This window comes from Nanorana parkeri, unplaced genomic scaffold (assembly GCF_000935625.1).
Source record: "Nanorana parkeri isolate BGI_ZX_2015 unplaced genomic scaffold, ASM93562v1 scaffold671, whole genome shotgun sequence".
Lineage (NCBI taxonomy): Eukaryota > Metazoa > Chordata > Amphibia > Anura > Dicroglossidae > Nanorana > Nanorana parkeri.
This window is the reverse complement of record NW_017306939.1, coordinates 783,332-799,712: the sequence shown is the minus strand read 5'-3', so window position 1 is coordinate 799,712 and position 16,381 is coordinate 783,332. Positions and strand designations below refer to the sequence as shown.

The window sequence follows — 16,381 nt, the reverse complement described above, 5'->3', positions numbered from 1 at the left end:
AGAAAATGAGATGTGGAGTCTGAAACTAGGAAAACCAAAATATCCAACTATAAAGAACTAGCAGTAGAGGGAACATCAAGGAGGGATGAAAGTAAAAGCCGCTGAAAAGGATTTACTATCGCAGGACAAGAACACAACCAGCACATCTATAAAACAATTATATTTCCTTTTTGCTGTCTGTGGAATACCAATAACACTGAATGACCTCTGTGGTGAACTTTGTATTCCCGATATAAACCTTCAAATATCATTAAAACAATCTTGAATATTTGCAAACTTCACAGCTCATTCCCTGAAGTTATTCTGCCATTGATTCTCCATTTAAATCACACATACTTGTCAGTGTTAAATGGTCCAAGAAAACTTAGTGATCAGGCCGTCCTGACATTATCTGCCTGTGCAGTTAAATATTACATTTTATATTTAAAGCCTTTTCGGTTATATAAGCCTCTCATATGCTTACCACCATTTGTCAGCTGTATGACAATAATCCAAATCCTGTAGTGATTTATGTGCCAAGAGACTCTGCTCAGGAATTTGCAAGTCTTGTAAATGGTCAGAGATCTTATCGTAGATCAGAGGAAATCATGAGGGAATACAACATCCCAGTAGGAAAGGGATTAGAGGAAACTGTAAAATTATAATAATCCTGTCTCTCACCTCGGCAGGGACCTTGCGCTGCCACGAAGAGGTCTTGGCGTCTCTCACAGCGAGTTTTCTTAAGTTCACACTCATTGGAATAGGTAGTACCATCAGAACCACACACCTGCAGCAGAAAAAATAGATGAACAAAGTCAAGATGTTTAAAGGCCTTTAAGTTTCTTTGCTTTAGCAGCATTAATGGGAAACTATAATGCTTCTGAATAATTTGAGTTATGTTTAAAGCTGAACTCCCGGCACATATAAATAAGAAAAGCTCATGAGGCTCTGTATTAGTACTTAATTCTTCATAAATGCAAACAGTCACTCAATTTGACTTAGTATCAGCCTCTTGCAAGCCCCTGTACAGCAGAACTCAGAATGGCTGCCTCTGTCTAACTGAAAGTCCAGTTGTTATGTATCTTAAATCAGAATTACCGGATTCCTCAGCACAGCATGGCAGGTGAAATCGCAGACACAGCGATCATCCTCTGCATCCTCATCCCATGAGCCTCCGTAGCGTCTACAACGATCTTGTTCACACTCACTGTCTTCTCCAGACCCAGACCCAGCCATAGCCGAACCACATTCTGCAAAAGAGAATAAAATGTTCAACTTTTTAGTTCTGTTTCTCTATTATGGACACATATTTGTAGATAACAAAATTCAGCAAGGGAACTGTAGAGAGTAGGGAAGTCAGGGGTACATGAGAGCAGTCCGATTGCTGCTTATATTTTAGGAAACCATCTATCCATCTCCTCTCTCTCTGTAATGTCCAAACATAGCTCTGCATATAACATATACAGCATGCTGACTCCAGTAGTGTATACTTAGTTTCTCACTAAATTAATTGCATGGTACAAGGGGTGATGCTTGAACCAAAGGTTGCTATTATTCACATACACCTAGGGCATGATATTAAAAAAACATTAATACTGCACATAATTATTCTCCTAGCACAGCTAAATTATATAGTTATTGCTCAATACAGGCAAAAAAAATTTGAATTAAAAAAAAGCGTTACAAAATGTCTACCTATTGATCCACAAGCAACAAATTCAATAATTAGTCTTTTAATATCTTGAGAAAAGGCAACTTGATGAAAAGCTAATACTACAATTTGAAAGATGGAAGCCATTTGCCTCAGTACAAACTGGTGGCAATTAGTAAAATTAGTGGTTGATTCATTAATTCCTCCACCAACCCCGCTAGACTGAATTGTAGCGATCCCTTCTGAACACAGTTTAATTTCTGTGTGGACATGAAAAGGATGGAACTCTTGTGGGCTGGAGGTATCCACCCCTTCAAACACAGTGTGCTTGGAATAGGTTAATTGAGGCTGTGAAATCAGTGAATGAATATGAGCGGCTGTAGTGACCAATCAAATCTCTCTTCAGAGGCTGTGGGCTCGCACAACCTTTAATTATAAATAAACAGGTGCATTCAAGCACTCAGGCACACAAGATGAGCAAGCTCAGACCTGTCACAGCTGCTCTTTATATAATCCGCCAGTCTGTTATTGTTATTCCCCGACTCCGTTTAAACTTTCCCTTCTGAGCTGCATTAAGAAACTTTTAGCAGAAGAGAAACCTGTCGACTCGCCGGGGGAAAGTCATCTGGAGTCAATGGGTCACTGTATAATGCAGTCCTCTTATGAGAAGCAGTGTATTATTATACGGACGTCAGATCGGCATTCACATGGAAATTACAAGGGAGGAAATAGAACTTTGCCGTTGTCAGTTTGTGTGAGAAGACTACAATAGGTTAAGTGGCATGGGCAAGATTTTTTTTTTCTTTTTAACATAAACACAGCATTCTTATGCAAAGCCTATGATGGTCTCAGTCTTGACCAACTCCCTGATCACTTTAATTCCCTGCCAGCAGTCGCTGAACACACAATGTAGAGTACTTCACTGGCATCAATTGGACATTTGAGTCTTAAAGAAAAACTCTGCTCACCTCTATTCGCATTTAAAAAGGTCAGGTACTGTAAAACCAACATACAGCGTAACCACTTGATAAAACTCTGTTCTAAACTGACAAAAATCTGTAGATTTACACCAGTTACCTTTCTCCCGATTCTGCTTGTGCTGTCTATGCAGGAATTATGTTACCATTCTTCCAACAATATCCTGCGGAAGGCCAAGTAACCCAGATCTGCCTAGGTAACATACCAACACAGTGAAGGAACATCTTCTCATGAGTTTTGGGCTACTCAGCATTCCCGGGGATCCCACTTGGAAGGATGGCCAAGCCATCCCTGTCTAGGTGCCACAGACAGAAGCGGGGGAATGGTAAGTATGTTAACTTTTTCCCCCCACAGGTTTTTCTTTTAGAGCAGCCTTTAGTGAGGGGCTTCTCACTAAGGGGACCTTGCTTTTCAAGTAAATGACTACTTTAATAAATTAGGACAGGTGTGTAAACATGCCTACTGTCCACGTACTTCCTGAAAAAAAGGGGGATTCTCTTTCATGAACCAGTAGGAGCATTCCTTCCCATGTTTCATGTGTCATTCATGCTAATAAAATAGTAGGGATGGACATGGAAATGGCATTGTCCCCACTAATTTCAAATGATCTTAGAATGGGGTGCAGAAAAGTAACAATTTATTCTGGTTATGTGTTGCTTAAATGATAAGCTAAATTGAAAATGTTTGCCCTTGCAGCCTGCACAAGCTGAAAACAAATTATAAATGGGTTATTCTTAAGAGGCCTACAGAGTGTGTTTGCCCAATCCAGCTGTTTACGATATGATCAGGGAATGTTTGTATGTTTGTAGGCCTCTCTGTGATTCTATACGAGCCTTCATAAGGGGAAATGGATTGGCAGATCATGTTTGTTTCCACTGAAACATCCCTCAATGACATAGATCCCCCTACTTCTTCCATAGGCACAAACATGTACATTTGCCTGATGTGAACCTAAATGTTTTCAGAAAGATGATTGGGCAGCCAGGTTGTGTCTAATGTCTTTAGGAAGCTTTAAAGATCTAAACAGCTCTGCCATTAGAATCTACAGAAAAGTCTTTGTTTAGTTCAGACAGATACAGCTTGTTTGATACTTCCGCAGAATACACACTGAAATAACTACAGCACAGTGGGTGTTTTTCAAAGTATGTTTTTACTTTATAGTAATAATTAGAAACGTAGTGATTCCTGTGACACCAATGAAGCGAATATTCTGGGACTGGGGAATCAGATACGGAGAGGACCTGAAGTGTGAAATGAAAGCGTCACTCTTTCAATCCTCCACGGTTTATTTACGTAAAGCGATCACCAGTTATCAGGAGATAAAAGCAAGGGATGCCGATAAAAGAGCCTCTTTCAAGTCTATACGGATACAACCGCATCCTCTCTGGCGCACCCCCACCACCACTTCCATACTCCATTCCTTCATATATCCCTGCCTCATCCGAGCCATGCTGTGTTAATGAACTCATGGTAATTACTCTTGCACTGAATACGAGACGGGATATTAAAGGCTCTGCTCATAACTGATCGCCCGAACGCCGGAATCACCCCCCGAGCGTTGCTAGGAGACTAGTCAAATATACCCTTATTATCTGGCACTGTGCAGCTCTCCCGAGGAACACAGAGATAAAGGACAGAAACGTTCATCCTCAGCACTTTCAATGCGATGTCTAATACAACAGGAGGATTAAATTGAAATCATTGCTGCTCTGTCACCCAGTGGTGGCACTCAGAACAAGCATACATGGGCGATGTGTGCTTTCTAGAGGATCCCGAAAACCAGGATACACAGAGGCTTTCTATTTATTTCCTTTAATCTAAAATGAGTTTTCTAATCCTACAAGGTACATCTAAATGTGGTGGATTAGTCATTCAGCCTACCGACTAAAGAGACGGTTTTACTTCAAAAACAGCCAAGTGAAATAAAACATGGGGATTGATGTTTAAATTGGAATTTGCAGGCAAGCAGTTTTTACTTTGCACAAAAAATAAAACTCTATTTTAAAGCGAACCTGTCAAAATGCAAAACATGGGAATGGTGATAGCTTGCTTTGTTTGATCTTGTGAGGACCTAAAATATCGGCCTCACAAGCTCATGTTAACTCTTAAGAGTGCATCTATAATCAACATTTTAGAGTAGGGAAGGATTAGAACCCTTGTCAGGCTTTTGCTGCTGTATGCATCTCCGTTAGGAAGAATCACTCCCTTCATTCCTTCTTGTGACCGCTGAACATTGTGATGGGAAATACAAAATATTGAATTTGTCACTGGAAGAATAGTTGGGGTGAAATCTTCCAAAGGGTACAGTTGTTCTGGTTACAACAAGTAGTTGTACTTGTTGTAGTCTAAAACTGTACATAAATAATAATAATAATTATTATCCTGCACTAAGGGTTCTACCAATTACTCTATCCAAAACTAAGAAAAGCTGAAGCATATTGTAAGTAAAAAAAAGAAAGACAATAGGCTGGATTGCAATAGGAAAAAAGAAGCCAGTCCAATAGCATTTTCTGTACTGGCATAGCCCCTATACAGGTGTTTGCTTGCCTTTGATCAATTCACTATCCCTTTGATTTACCACAAGAGCATAAAAGGTTGTAGCTGGGCCCCTTAAACATCCACTGGGCCCTAGGCTCCTGTCCAGGTTGATAAAAGACTGATGTTTTAGAGACGTGCATCAAAGCAATTTGACATACCAACGAAAAGCTGTACTTGTTGCACGTCACATTCTCTCTTGTCTGTGAATCTTGCTGTTAAGAACAGTTCAACTTGACAAGTTATAAAACAAAGCTTACCTCACTGAGCACTCTGAAGGGCTCCGCAGACAGCTTGCCCTAAAGAAGTTGGATCTTTCTGTGTAAATGACTGCCTTCTTAAGGCTATTGGCAACCTTACAGTCAACGTTCAGGGCAGCCATTATGCAAGGTGAAAAAGTAGTATCAGGCGTACCCTGAAGAGATTTTCGCTTTGTCCCAGCTGCCTCCTGCTAGTATGTACACTGGCAAAACATAACAAATGATTCAGCGTCTGTATGTTGTTTCAGCACGGTTGCTGTTTTTCTGACATTATAAAGGCGTTTTAAGATGTTACCAGTGATTAGCAGAGTTTTTCTTTAAGCTTTTTATAAAGATACAATGCCTGGATTAACTATTCTAGCAGTAACACCATACGATATTACATTTTTGGTAACATTCATCAGTCTAAAGCAGACATTCTCAACCAGGCATCCATGGAACCCCAGGGTTCCTCCAGACGTTGCTAGGGGTTACTGAGCTGTGGCTGACTGACCTCCCATTTAATGGTGCCTGCATAGTCCTGCGGCCAATACTGCTTGAAAGAGACAGCAGCATGACATCAATGATCTTTTGAGCTGTCTGTAAAGGTGGCATTCTTCCAACTGACCACCAATGTAAGGTGCATTTTCCCACTAGGAAAACCTTTGATTAATTGATTTTCTTAGGGGTTGCCCTAGACCTGAAATTATTTCAACGGTTCCCTTGGGGTAAAAAAAGGGTTGGGAATGTCTGTCCTACAGTGAGTAGCTTAAATGGAAAATGTCCTGTTAAAGAAAATGTTTCAAAAACCAGAGAACAATTGGATAGAAGCCAACAGCAGCGGAGACTGCTGCTGTTTAAACAGCCTTTGGAAAGCCAGCGTCTAAACTCTCACATTGGTTTTAAAAGCCATCAATCTTTCCTAATGTGGTAGTAATCACCCTTAATAACCCTCAATCACTTGAAGACATAACTGCGCTTATAACTTCTGGGCCTGGGAAAGGCTGCCATCGACACTTCATGAAGGGCACGCGTAGCAGAGGAGGATGTTTGCCAGTGTCTTACTTACACCTCTGGGGAAGAGGCTTGGAGCTGGCAATGATAAAAATAATTTGCTTCTTTAATTCGAACAGGAATCAATGCCCTTCCAAGTGGTTCACACACAGGTGCTACTTAACAGGTGCAGTGTAAACACCAGCTGCCAGAACCCTCTGCAGCCTGCACACACCTTCCTGTGCCAAACAAGTGCATAATAAATGGATTTTGGGCAGGATAGAGATGTGCAGTGTCAACATTTAAAAACTGGTGTAAAATATTAAAAGGTATAATCTAGTAAAAAATGAAAATTAAGAACTAGGCAGCATGCAGGAAAAAAGTCTACCTGCTTAATGCTTCACTTTTCCATCAATCACAAGGGAGTCCACCCCACAGGCTTTTGACTGTAATCTGGTTACCTGAGAAATCCTGCTTGGTAAACACACAATACATTCCAAAAATATACACACTACAGGCATGTTACTATTTTTACCATATAGAAAGCCTGAAGAAAGATAGAGCAGCTCATTGAATAAGACAAGACAATTCAGTAACCCATAGAACTCAAACTGAAAGGTCAAAGTTAATTTATGGTTATAGGTTACTGAACTGTATCAAACTTTGTGCTGGCCCAGGTCCTCATTACATTTACCGCTTGAGTGTTGCATTTGTGCAGTGATTCTAAGATGAAGCCATATTTTGCTTCATGCTGTCATTCGAACATGGACCCATACATTGTTTCATGCAGTCATTCTAACATGGACCCATGCTTTGCTTCATGCAGTCATTCTAACATGGGCCCATACTTTGTTTCATGCAGTCATTCTAACATGGACCCATGCTTTGCTTCATGCAGTCATTCTAACATGGGCCCATACTTTGCTTCATGCTGTCATTCTAACATGGGCCCATACTTTGCTTCATGCTGTCATTGAACATGGACCCATGCTTTGCTTCATGCAGTCATTCTAACATGGGCCCATACTTTGTTTCATGCTGTCATTCGAACATGGACCCATGCTTTGCTTCCTGCAGTCATTCTAACATGGGCCCATACTATGGCCTAATGTTTTTGTTATGTTTCTCTAGGCATGGGATTCTCAATACTCGAGTTCTACTTTACTGATTGTTCTAGAATCAGATGCTCCTGTGTCATTACCTTTATATTAATATACATCTATTTGCAATATTTTGACTTTTGACAATTTTGTGCCATCTATTAAAAAGAGATGGACTTGTGCTGACCTAAAGGAGAACTATGAGGTGAGTGAAAATCAATCATCCTCATAGTTTAAGCCGACGTGTGACAGTTTCGTTGGCTCAATAGATCGGGAAGTGAGTGAACACATACCGTTGCTCGCTCACTTCTCGATCATCTCCCTGCAGAGAGCGGTGACCGTCATTCACCGTTCCCCGCAAGGAATTCCCTCCCCGCTCCGATCCTCCAGCGCTGACTGGAAGAACGGACGGGGTGGGTGGATCTCGACAGCATTGTCGGGATCTGTCCTGGCTGTGGCTGTCTCAGTATACCGCAAATTGTAGCTTGCTATATACTGAGCTTTGGGTCATGTGAGGACGCTAGTATATGTCCTCCCATGACCCTTAAGAGAACTATGGGGAAAACACTTACCCCATTGTAATCTTTTAAGTAGATTTAAAGCCAATCAGTAAAATCTCATATAAGCTTTATGTTAATGTAATTTTACATTTGTTTTCAAAATGTATAAAAGTGTATCTTTCATTTAAAAGAATACCTGGTGACTTTTGTTCAGGCACTTTCTGGTTAAAGGAGAACTATGAGGTGAGTGCTTTTCACTCACCTCATAGTTCTAGCCGACTTGTGACAATGAGACTGTCACAGGTTGGCTCAGTAGATCGGGAGGTGAGCGAACATATACCGGCGTTCGCTCACCTCTCGATCCTGTCACAGCTCTCTGCCGTGACAGGGGAGGGGCTGGATTCCCCACTCCCCGCTCCGCCAGCGCTGACTGGTGGATTCCCTAAGGAGAACTATGGAGAAAAGCCTTAACCTCATAGTTCTCCTTTAAGGGTGACAACTCTTTCCCAGCTGTTCTCCTGTACTGTCAACCCACAACAAGCAGTCACAACTTGTGTGAGTGCATGTAGACAGGAAATGGTTTAAATAAGCTAGAGGAGATCAACACCACAGAGATGAAACAAATGAGAAAAGTTGAAAACAATATTTTATTCAGAAAGAGGGAAATTGTTAATGAAACACAGCGGTTTAGTAAACAAAATGTGTTCAAGTACGGGTTAAGATGTACTTTAAGCTTCAAAACATATTAGGAGCAGAGGTAAATCAACACTTCCCATTAGTTGAATGGTGAGACTAGCACTTCCTACAAGGCATTATCATCGTTAAACGTAATGCTATCACTTTGTTGACTGAATGGAATAACGTACTGCACTGATGTCAAAGAACTAAACAGAACCTGTTACAGCAATGAATAGTTATGTAAATTATATCTGAGAAACAGTCAGAATAATACAGGGCTGTAAAGCTTTGGTCACATTATAACAGTCACAATGTTTTGCCATGGTATGAAGCTAGCATGAACATCAAGCGCTGTTGTGCTAGCTATTCCAATCAGATTTTCCAATCATTCTCACATGTAGCAATAAAAAAAGGAAAGCCCTTGTAAGATATTGTTCCTGAGATCAGGTGCCGTGACCATCCCTAGAAGCAGCTGCCGAGATTAATTGATTGAAAAGGCTGTCCATTTCCAGAGATAAAATGAAAAGCTTCTACACATTGAACCCACACTAATCAGTTGTTTTAACAGAATGGCAACTCTAAAGTACCACTGCTTGACTTTCTTGAGCTGCCGTTGGTAGCCCATTTTTTTTTCAATAGTTTCCATGGCAGACCTGTGCCTGTGTGATGCAGAACAAGCTGAAGGCAATGGGGGATGTTTATCAATTCTCTTGCATGGCAAACCAATGCTAACAGAAGCAGTAAGACAGATCATGCAACCGATTTACTACAAGGTTACATTGAGTCAAACTATGTTGCTCTAAAGTCACACTGAGACAGAACAAAATCTAACCCTAACCACTTCTTAATTATTCATTTGTTTAGAGTGAAAACATCTTCAGGAATAATTCTGTATCAGAACTTTACAAACTTGAACTTGGCTGCCCAAGAGTACGGACAAACAGGTCTGTACACCTGTCACAAAATCATTGCTGAAGGAGATATTTGGAAAAGTGGAAAGAAAGCACTGGACCCATGTGGTTATTCTCTTGGGGTTCCTCATCCAAGAGTAGTTAAGAGATGTGAATATGTGTGATATGGCTGACTGATAGGCAGCTTCCACAAGCCAAAGAATCTCTACAGTATCCTTGGCTCAACAATGAAGCATGACACCAACTAAAATAGTCCAGATGCAACTTTATTCCATTAGGGTAAGGCACATTCAAGTAGAGTAGTCAATGTGTTTCAGAGTTCGACAATATATGCAGATATCTCATCGCACATCTAACTGGTATATCCCCTGTCGTCTCTTGGCAGGCACTGTAATGACAAGCGGATGATGTCAAAAAACAACAACATGGGAGCCACCAGCTCACTGTCATCTTCATAATAAAAACACCTTTATTGAAGTTTAATTGATCACATCACAGAAAAAAATAAATGTTTTGGAACTATGCAGGGTCCCTTCATCAGGTAAAGTGATGATGTGGGTCCAAAACACCCCCTCCATCCGGACTTAATGAGAGAAATTATTTGTGCACTACAATTCCTGCAGCTTAAAAGTTGTATGGAGTTGTGATTGGAGTACCTCAGCAGCTGGTTCAGGGGCGGGTGGTGTTTTGGACCCCCAAAATGTAATGCTTACTCTACTTGACTGCCCCTGACGCTAATAGAAAACATTTGTATCTGGATTCATTTAAATGATGTGGTGCTTAAATTCCTACATCTACTTTGTTGATTTTTGACTAATTGTGTCACTAATTTGATTGATTAATGTCCCCCAATGAGTTTCTGAAGCTGGGCTATTATGTCTAGAGAGAGCTGAGCAGCACTGCTAATATTGCTGCTCAGACAGGGTTCTTAACAGGACACTATTGCTAATGTAGAGGTTTTCTATCCTTTAAAAAATGTCCTCTTTGAGGACTCGCTCTGACCTTGCATGTGTGTTACCAAGAGCTGTGTTAAAACAGAGGTTTCAATTCATCTCTTGTGTTATGTTTTTTATGAAAGAATAAAGAAAGTTCGGATATAGCTGTTTAGAGGTCATTCAGATTTTGTATATAGTGGCTGTCAGTAAACGAGCACCTGGCAAGCAAGCATGGACTAACTAGGAGTGACTCTGCTTTTCATACCATGTTAAAACAGACCTATTAGTAACTTTTTAAGTCTCCATGAATACATTCCTGACAGGTCATAATATACAACAACTTAACTACTCAATAAAACTGAACAACAATTATTATTTAAAGCAGTTCTTGAGCTCCATTCAATTGGTGTGCCTTGAACCCCAAAGTAGTATCTTGAGCGAAAATTGATATCAGCTCACTGCAGGCAGAAGAAAATCAGTGATCACTCACTGGGACTATTGTAACATTTTGACTCAGCAGCAGAAGGTTGGTCTGTTTGTTCACACATCCAAAAACATAAATACTGCTGCACCAGTATTTGTGCAATTACATGATTTCTCAGTTAGCAGGTCCTTGGAAGATGCCTGAGCAAATATGGCAACAACTTTCTGAGTAGAAAGGAATATGAAAGTCATTGTTGCAGTGATCTCTGCGAAATGTAATAGCTGCAAGTAATACTCAATAAGTAGAACCCATGTATGCAATAAACAGGAAAAATATTTTTTTCAGCTATGTTCCCTTTTAATATTTTGACATAGGCTTTTAGTAGGTCATGCTGCATTGTTAAAAATATCTCATCCAGCTGAATGGCAGAATGCAGCCAAGACCCAAAAACAGTAGCAGTCGAAGTTTACCAATCCACGCCAAAGCATTATGTAAATGGCAAAAGCATCTTTTTTTTAATCCAATCAGTATAATTTTTTCTTTCTCCCCAATAACAAAACGCCTGGTAAACACACACCTTTAAAAAGCTCAGAAGAGAAGAAAACAGAACTTCATTCACATAGAACTCTCACACAAGCACATTTCCCCCATAGATTACATTACTTTTTAACAGGCACATGTGCTTGCCCGAGTCAGTCGCTTTTGCCTTGACTACTAGAACAAGCTACATGATTGTATTCAGCATAAGTATCATAAAAATAAACTCAAACTAATGTTATAAATATTTAACACATATTTTGGTTTAATTACTTGCATGTGAACACTTTTGCAAATTATGGAATGTTTCCTTTGCAAAGCAGCTGAGCACACTCTAGTAGTGTTGATGTGTCAGCAAACCAGAAACAAAAGCCAGTGTTGGTGTAAATCCCAAATTATCAGTGCACCTGCACAGCTTCTCTGCGAAAACAAATTATGATAGCAGAAAAATCCTAATGTCTTTATTCTGATCCCTGTGCATCTAATCGTGTCATGGAGGCAGAGAGACTGTCAGAGTAACATGCAACTAATAGGAAAGAGACAGAAGATATCTTGAGGAAGACACACAGGGACAGCCTACACCAAGCTGAGCTAAAGGTCGAGTTGTGTTCTAAATGAAAAGGAGCCCATAAACAGGCCCACGCTTAGACATAGTAAACTGTTAAGCTTAACTGATTACCTCAGTAAGAGGTGAAAGTTACTGTTGTAGCCAAAAATTACAGGATTCTTATACTTCCCTTGACATCTGTTTCTTGGAGTTCATTAAGGAACGCAGAGTGCTGCCTACAAGATGACTCTTCCTACTCCCATCATGCTTCAGTTTTATATCAAATCAAACTTTGGAGTAGATATCAAACACAAAGTGGAGGGACCTGTGTTCTTCAAAGAACTTGAGGAGAGTAAAGAACAAAATTCTTGTTTTATTTACTTGTTTATTAAGGGACACAGGATCAGAGGTAAGGTGGAGGCTTTGCAAATCTGAGAGACAGATTCCGGATGCCGATAGGCCCAAGAAGCACTGAACAGTGAGGGCCACCTTACCATCTTGTCTTGAATTGTATTGTAATTATAATGTCTTCCCTATATTGTAAAGCGCTGTGCAAACTATTGGTGTTATATAAATCCTGTATAATAATAATAATAATAATAAACCTGGTAGAGCATGCCTTGATAGGAAAAGACACAACCTTTTGATTTTAAGCCTATAAGCATGTATGATGATATGTCTGAGTGACTGAAATGGTGGAATGAGAAGCTGGTTCATTTTTTGCATGTTGTTTCGCAATACAACATTTTAGGCAAAGCAGTCTCCGCATATTAACAGACAATAGACTCATTTGGCTAATGTGATGGCCAATATCAACTATCCTATCAACACAACAGTGTAATGCAGCAGGCATATACGCTTTAAGCACTTTATAACAGAATAGTCAATAAGGATAGTATCGAGTTCCTTGGACTTATACTTCGTTAATCCCCCTGATGCATGACGGATTGGCATGACAGCTATGGCTGGTTGCCTAGCCGGACCAGCCAGGGAGAATAACGGTTTGGAAAGCGCCTCTAGATGTTTGGCAACCTGATCTGTAAAGGCAGGGGCATCCTCAATTGGGACTGTCAGTGTTTATTAAGACAGAAAATGGCTGTTTCCACAGTGAGAACAGTCCACTTCTTAATAAAAGCTTTCTCTCGCACATATTCAAAAGAAAATAAATATCTAGAAAAACGGTTAATATTTTCTCCAAAGAGAAAAGATGTTCATCCTCCTAGGACACGAGCAAAAAACTGAAGCATGGTGGGAGGGGTTATAACTGACTGGCTAACAGCTTTTTTGTTGCTAGTGTCCACTTCCTTGTGTAGGCAGCAGTATAACCCATATGTTCAGGAATTACTTCTGATTCGGATGGTCATTACACAGAAACGGTGCAAGATTCCGTCATCAGATGACTAAATTTGGATTAGATGTAAATCAGTATAGTGTTTTTTTTTTCACTGGGTGCATATATTCAATTATTATTGTAGAGTTTACTTTACTACTAATTTCAATAATTTCAATGGGATTTTCACAGGTTGCTGCTTCACATTCTGCTGAGTTTGCCTGGGTTGAAGATCAATTGAAAACTTTTTTGACCATGCAAAGACTCTGCAACATACTTCTAAATATTATCTATTACTACTTTAATATTGTCCTGGATTTGTTTGCTTAATGTTAGACCTACAAGAAATGCTTTGCACTGAGGCAATGTGTAAGCTGCAGAACAAGTTTGGCTGGCTGGCTGTCATGCTGATCCAATAGATTCAATGCTTTTTAAGCTACTGGCCGGTAACAAGCTGTTCGGACTTCACATGTTTGTTCTGGGTCTGTGATTTAGAAAATAGGGAAGCCAGTGCTGGACAGGCAATCTGAATTTAGGAGAGGCTACATATTTCTCTACATATTTTGGTACAGGTTTTTCTTTAATAGTAATATCTATGGCTATAACAGGGTTACATAGCTAACTTTAGACGAGCTGAGGAAAATAAACAACAGATGGTCAGATAGAGAGACAGACAGACAAATAAAGGACAACAGACGCTTGATAGAGCAACTTTAATATATTTTAAAAAGTTGTTTAAGAATCTGTGACTAAGTACAGAATGCATTATCCCAGCCAATCAGATGCCACCTTTTATCAGATCAGGGCAGCAAATGAAAGAAGATTGGCGACAGATTTCTGGGAATACAGTACTGGGCTCTTTGAATTAAATTAGTTTGCTGCCTGGCATACACTTGCATTACCACTAAAAATTTCTACTTTGTGATGTCACAGCTCACAGAAATATCAACCTGAAGCTAATGAAAACACCAAGATAAATCCCAGAAGTACAAGCAATTTGTACTGAGCATTTCTGTCTGCTGGTGAAATCAGTTTAAAATTATTGTAATTAATTTAATGAAGGTCATCAGCCACTGAGATTTTCTGGCATTTCAGACATAGCAGTTTTAGAAAGCAAATACAAAGTGGAACCTTTGCTGACTGAATGGCATACAGCTTTCTGCACCGCCAGTAATAGGCAACCTCTACCTCTAATATTCACTTTTACATAAATGGAATCGGTATACTAAATGTATATTTTGCACTTCATATACATTTTCTCCTTAGTGTAAGAAGCCCATGGATATTAGATACCTCTGTCCATGATAACTGGTAGTAAGATGGAACGGATGATCTGTGAGTGAGCACAATAAGAGGAAGACAAAGTAATAGATTGGGGGAGTAAGACATTTTAGGATGGGATGCAAGACTACCTGGACACACTGACAGCCAAGACCTTTTTACAATAAAAGAACCTTGTCTTAATGCAATTTTTTCCTCCACCGGCGGGCTGAACGAGAACAATCTATGCATGTAGGGCTATCCTTGGACTGGGAAGGATGTTTTTTAATGTCTGTGGTTGCTTTTAATGGCTAACAAGTACAATGGCATACAACCCAGATCCAAAACTACGTAACCAATTTATAAATTGGCCAAATTATTTTAAAAAGTATATTTATTAACACATTTTACATTCTTTATTGTCAAAGTTCAAAAATAACTAAAACCCAGTTTTGTCAATTTATTAATAATTTTTCTCTGTATTTTGAACTCCAGTCTGACTGAACTCCAGTAAGACCGCATAAATATTCACATTCTACCCCTCTTTTTACCAATATGTAAAAAGGGGCAACATTTTGCAGCTAAACAGAAAACCAATTACCACCATTTGTAAATAGACCGTTAACTTTGTACAGGTTTTGTTTTTTTGTACGCAGCAATATTCTTTGAACTTTATAATAAAAATACATATTAGATAATGTGCATATACTGGTCATGTTTTTGCTACCTCTTCTACACTGCTATTAACTTCTATAGTGTAGCAATGCGGAGATGACAATAATATTTAGGTCTAGTGTATGAAAAGTGTGTTAATAAGAAAATACCTTTTTGCTCACAGCAATGAATCAGAATTCTTGTTTCAATTCAGCTATGGGCTGCAGAAATGCTCAAAGCAGATTGGTTGCATCAGGCAACTAATCTTACTTGTAGCGCACTATATCAGCACCGTGTGAGATAATACTCAGGAGCCAGACAGCAGGGCTTCAAAATGCTCCAGCTGTGAAATCAATGCATACATTGTTTCCCAAAACATTATTTACTAAACCACTTCACTGAAATGTGGAGCTGTTTGATTTCACTGAGCGTCGTAACTTGTAATCGCAGAAAAAGGCAATTGCCAGTGTCTTTTGTCATGTTTGAGTATGTAAATTAAAAGGGACGGTTACTTTGGGATCCCGGACAGTTCCTCTTGTCAAATGCTGTATTGTCTAACTTTCTTCGATTATTCCTTTTCCCAGGCTACAATATGTAATATGTTATGTTGTCTTTTTTAAAAAAAAAGGTACTGCCATACAATTCAAATTTTTCTTTGTTGCAACCATGGCAACACTACGTACTTGATGCAAAACATAATTACTCCAAATTCTCATCCCTCTGCTTCATAATTGGTTCACTGCTTTTCACAGAAGTCTGCATGGAGCATGTCGTCAAATTAAAGCAGTGACCTGCACTACAAGTTTCATCTTTATTGAGATACTGGCAAAGGTGGTGCACATCAACAGGTAGGCAAGGGGAATCCTATGTGCTTACTGCAACAATGTGACCAACTGGGATTACAAAAAGTAGAAAGAACTTCCCACTTAGCTCTAATATTCAGCATTTGCACCATCAGATCATATGTCAATATATGAGAGCAGCAGCAGGTAATAATTTCCAATGAAATGTTCTATGGTTCTTGGATTATATAGTATAAAGCTGGCATGGAGAGGATTTTCTCCCAAAACTGGAGTTTATTGCCCAGCTGAAGTCAAAGAAATAGACATGTATTCTTACAAGCATTATAC

The 16,381-nt window shown here is 39.5% G+C and overlaps 1 protein-coding gene across 1 annotated transcript in view; it reads right to left on the bottom strand.

The window, feature by feature from the left end:
- The window catches only part of AGRN (agrin), a 430,880-nt gene that overhangs the window by 91,508 nt on the left and 322,991 nt on the right, over window positions 1-16,381 (bottom strand). Inside the window, exons 11-13 of the mRNA XM_018563524.1 lie at window positions 10,001-10,003; window positions 1,078-1,229; window positions 661-766 (exon numbers count right to left, since the gene is read on the bottom strand). Of these exons, the coding sequence (XP_018419026.1) occupies window positions 661-766; window positions 1,078-1,229; window positions 10,001-10,003 (261 nt within the window). The remainder of the gene's footprint in view (window positions 1-660; window positions 767-1,077; window positions 1,230-10,000; window positions 10,004-16,381) is intronic.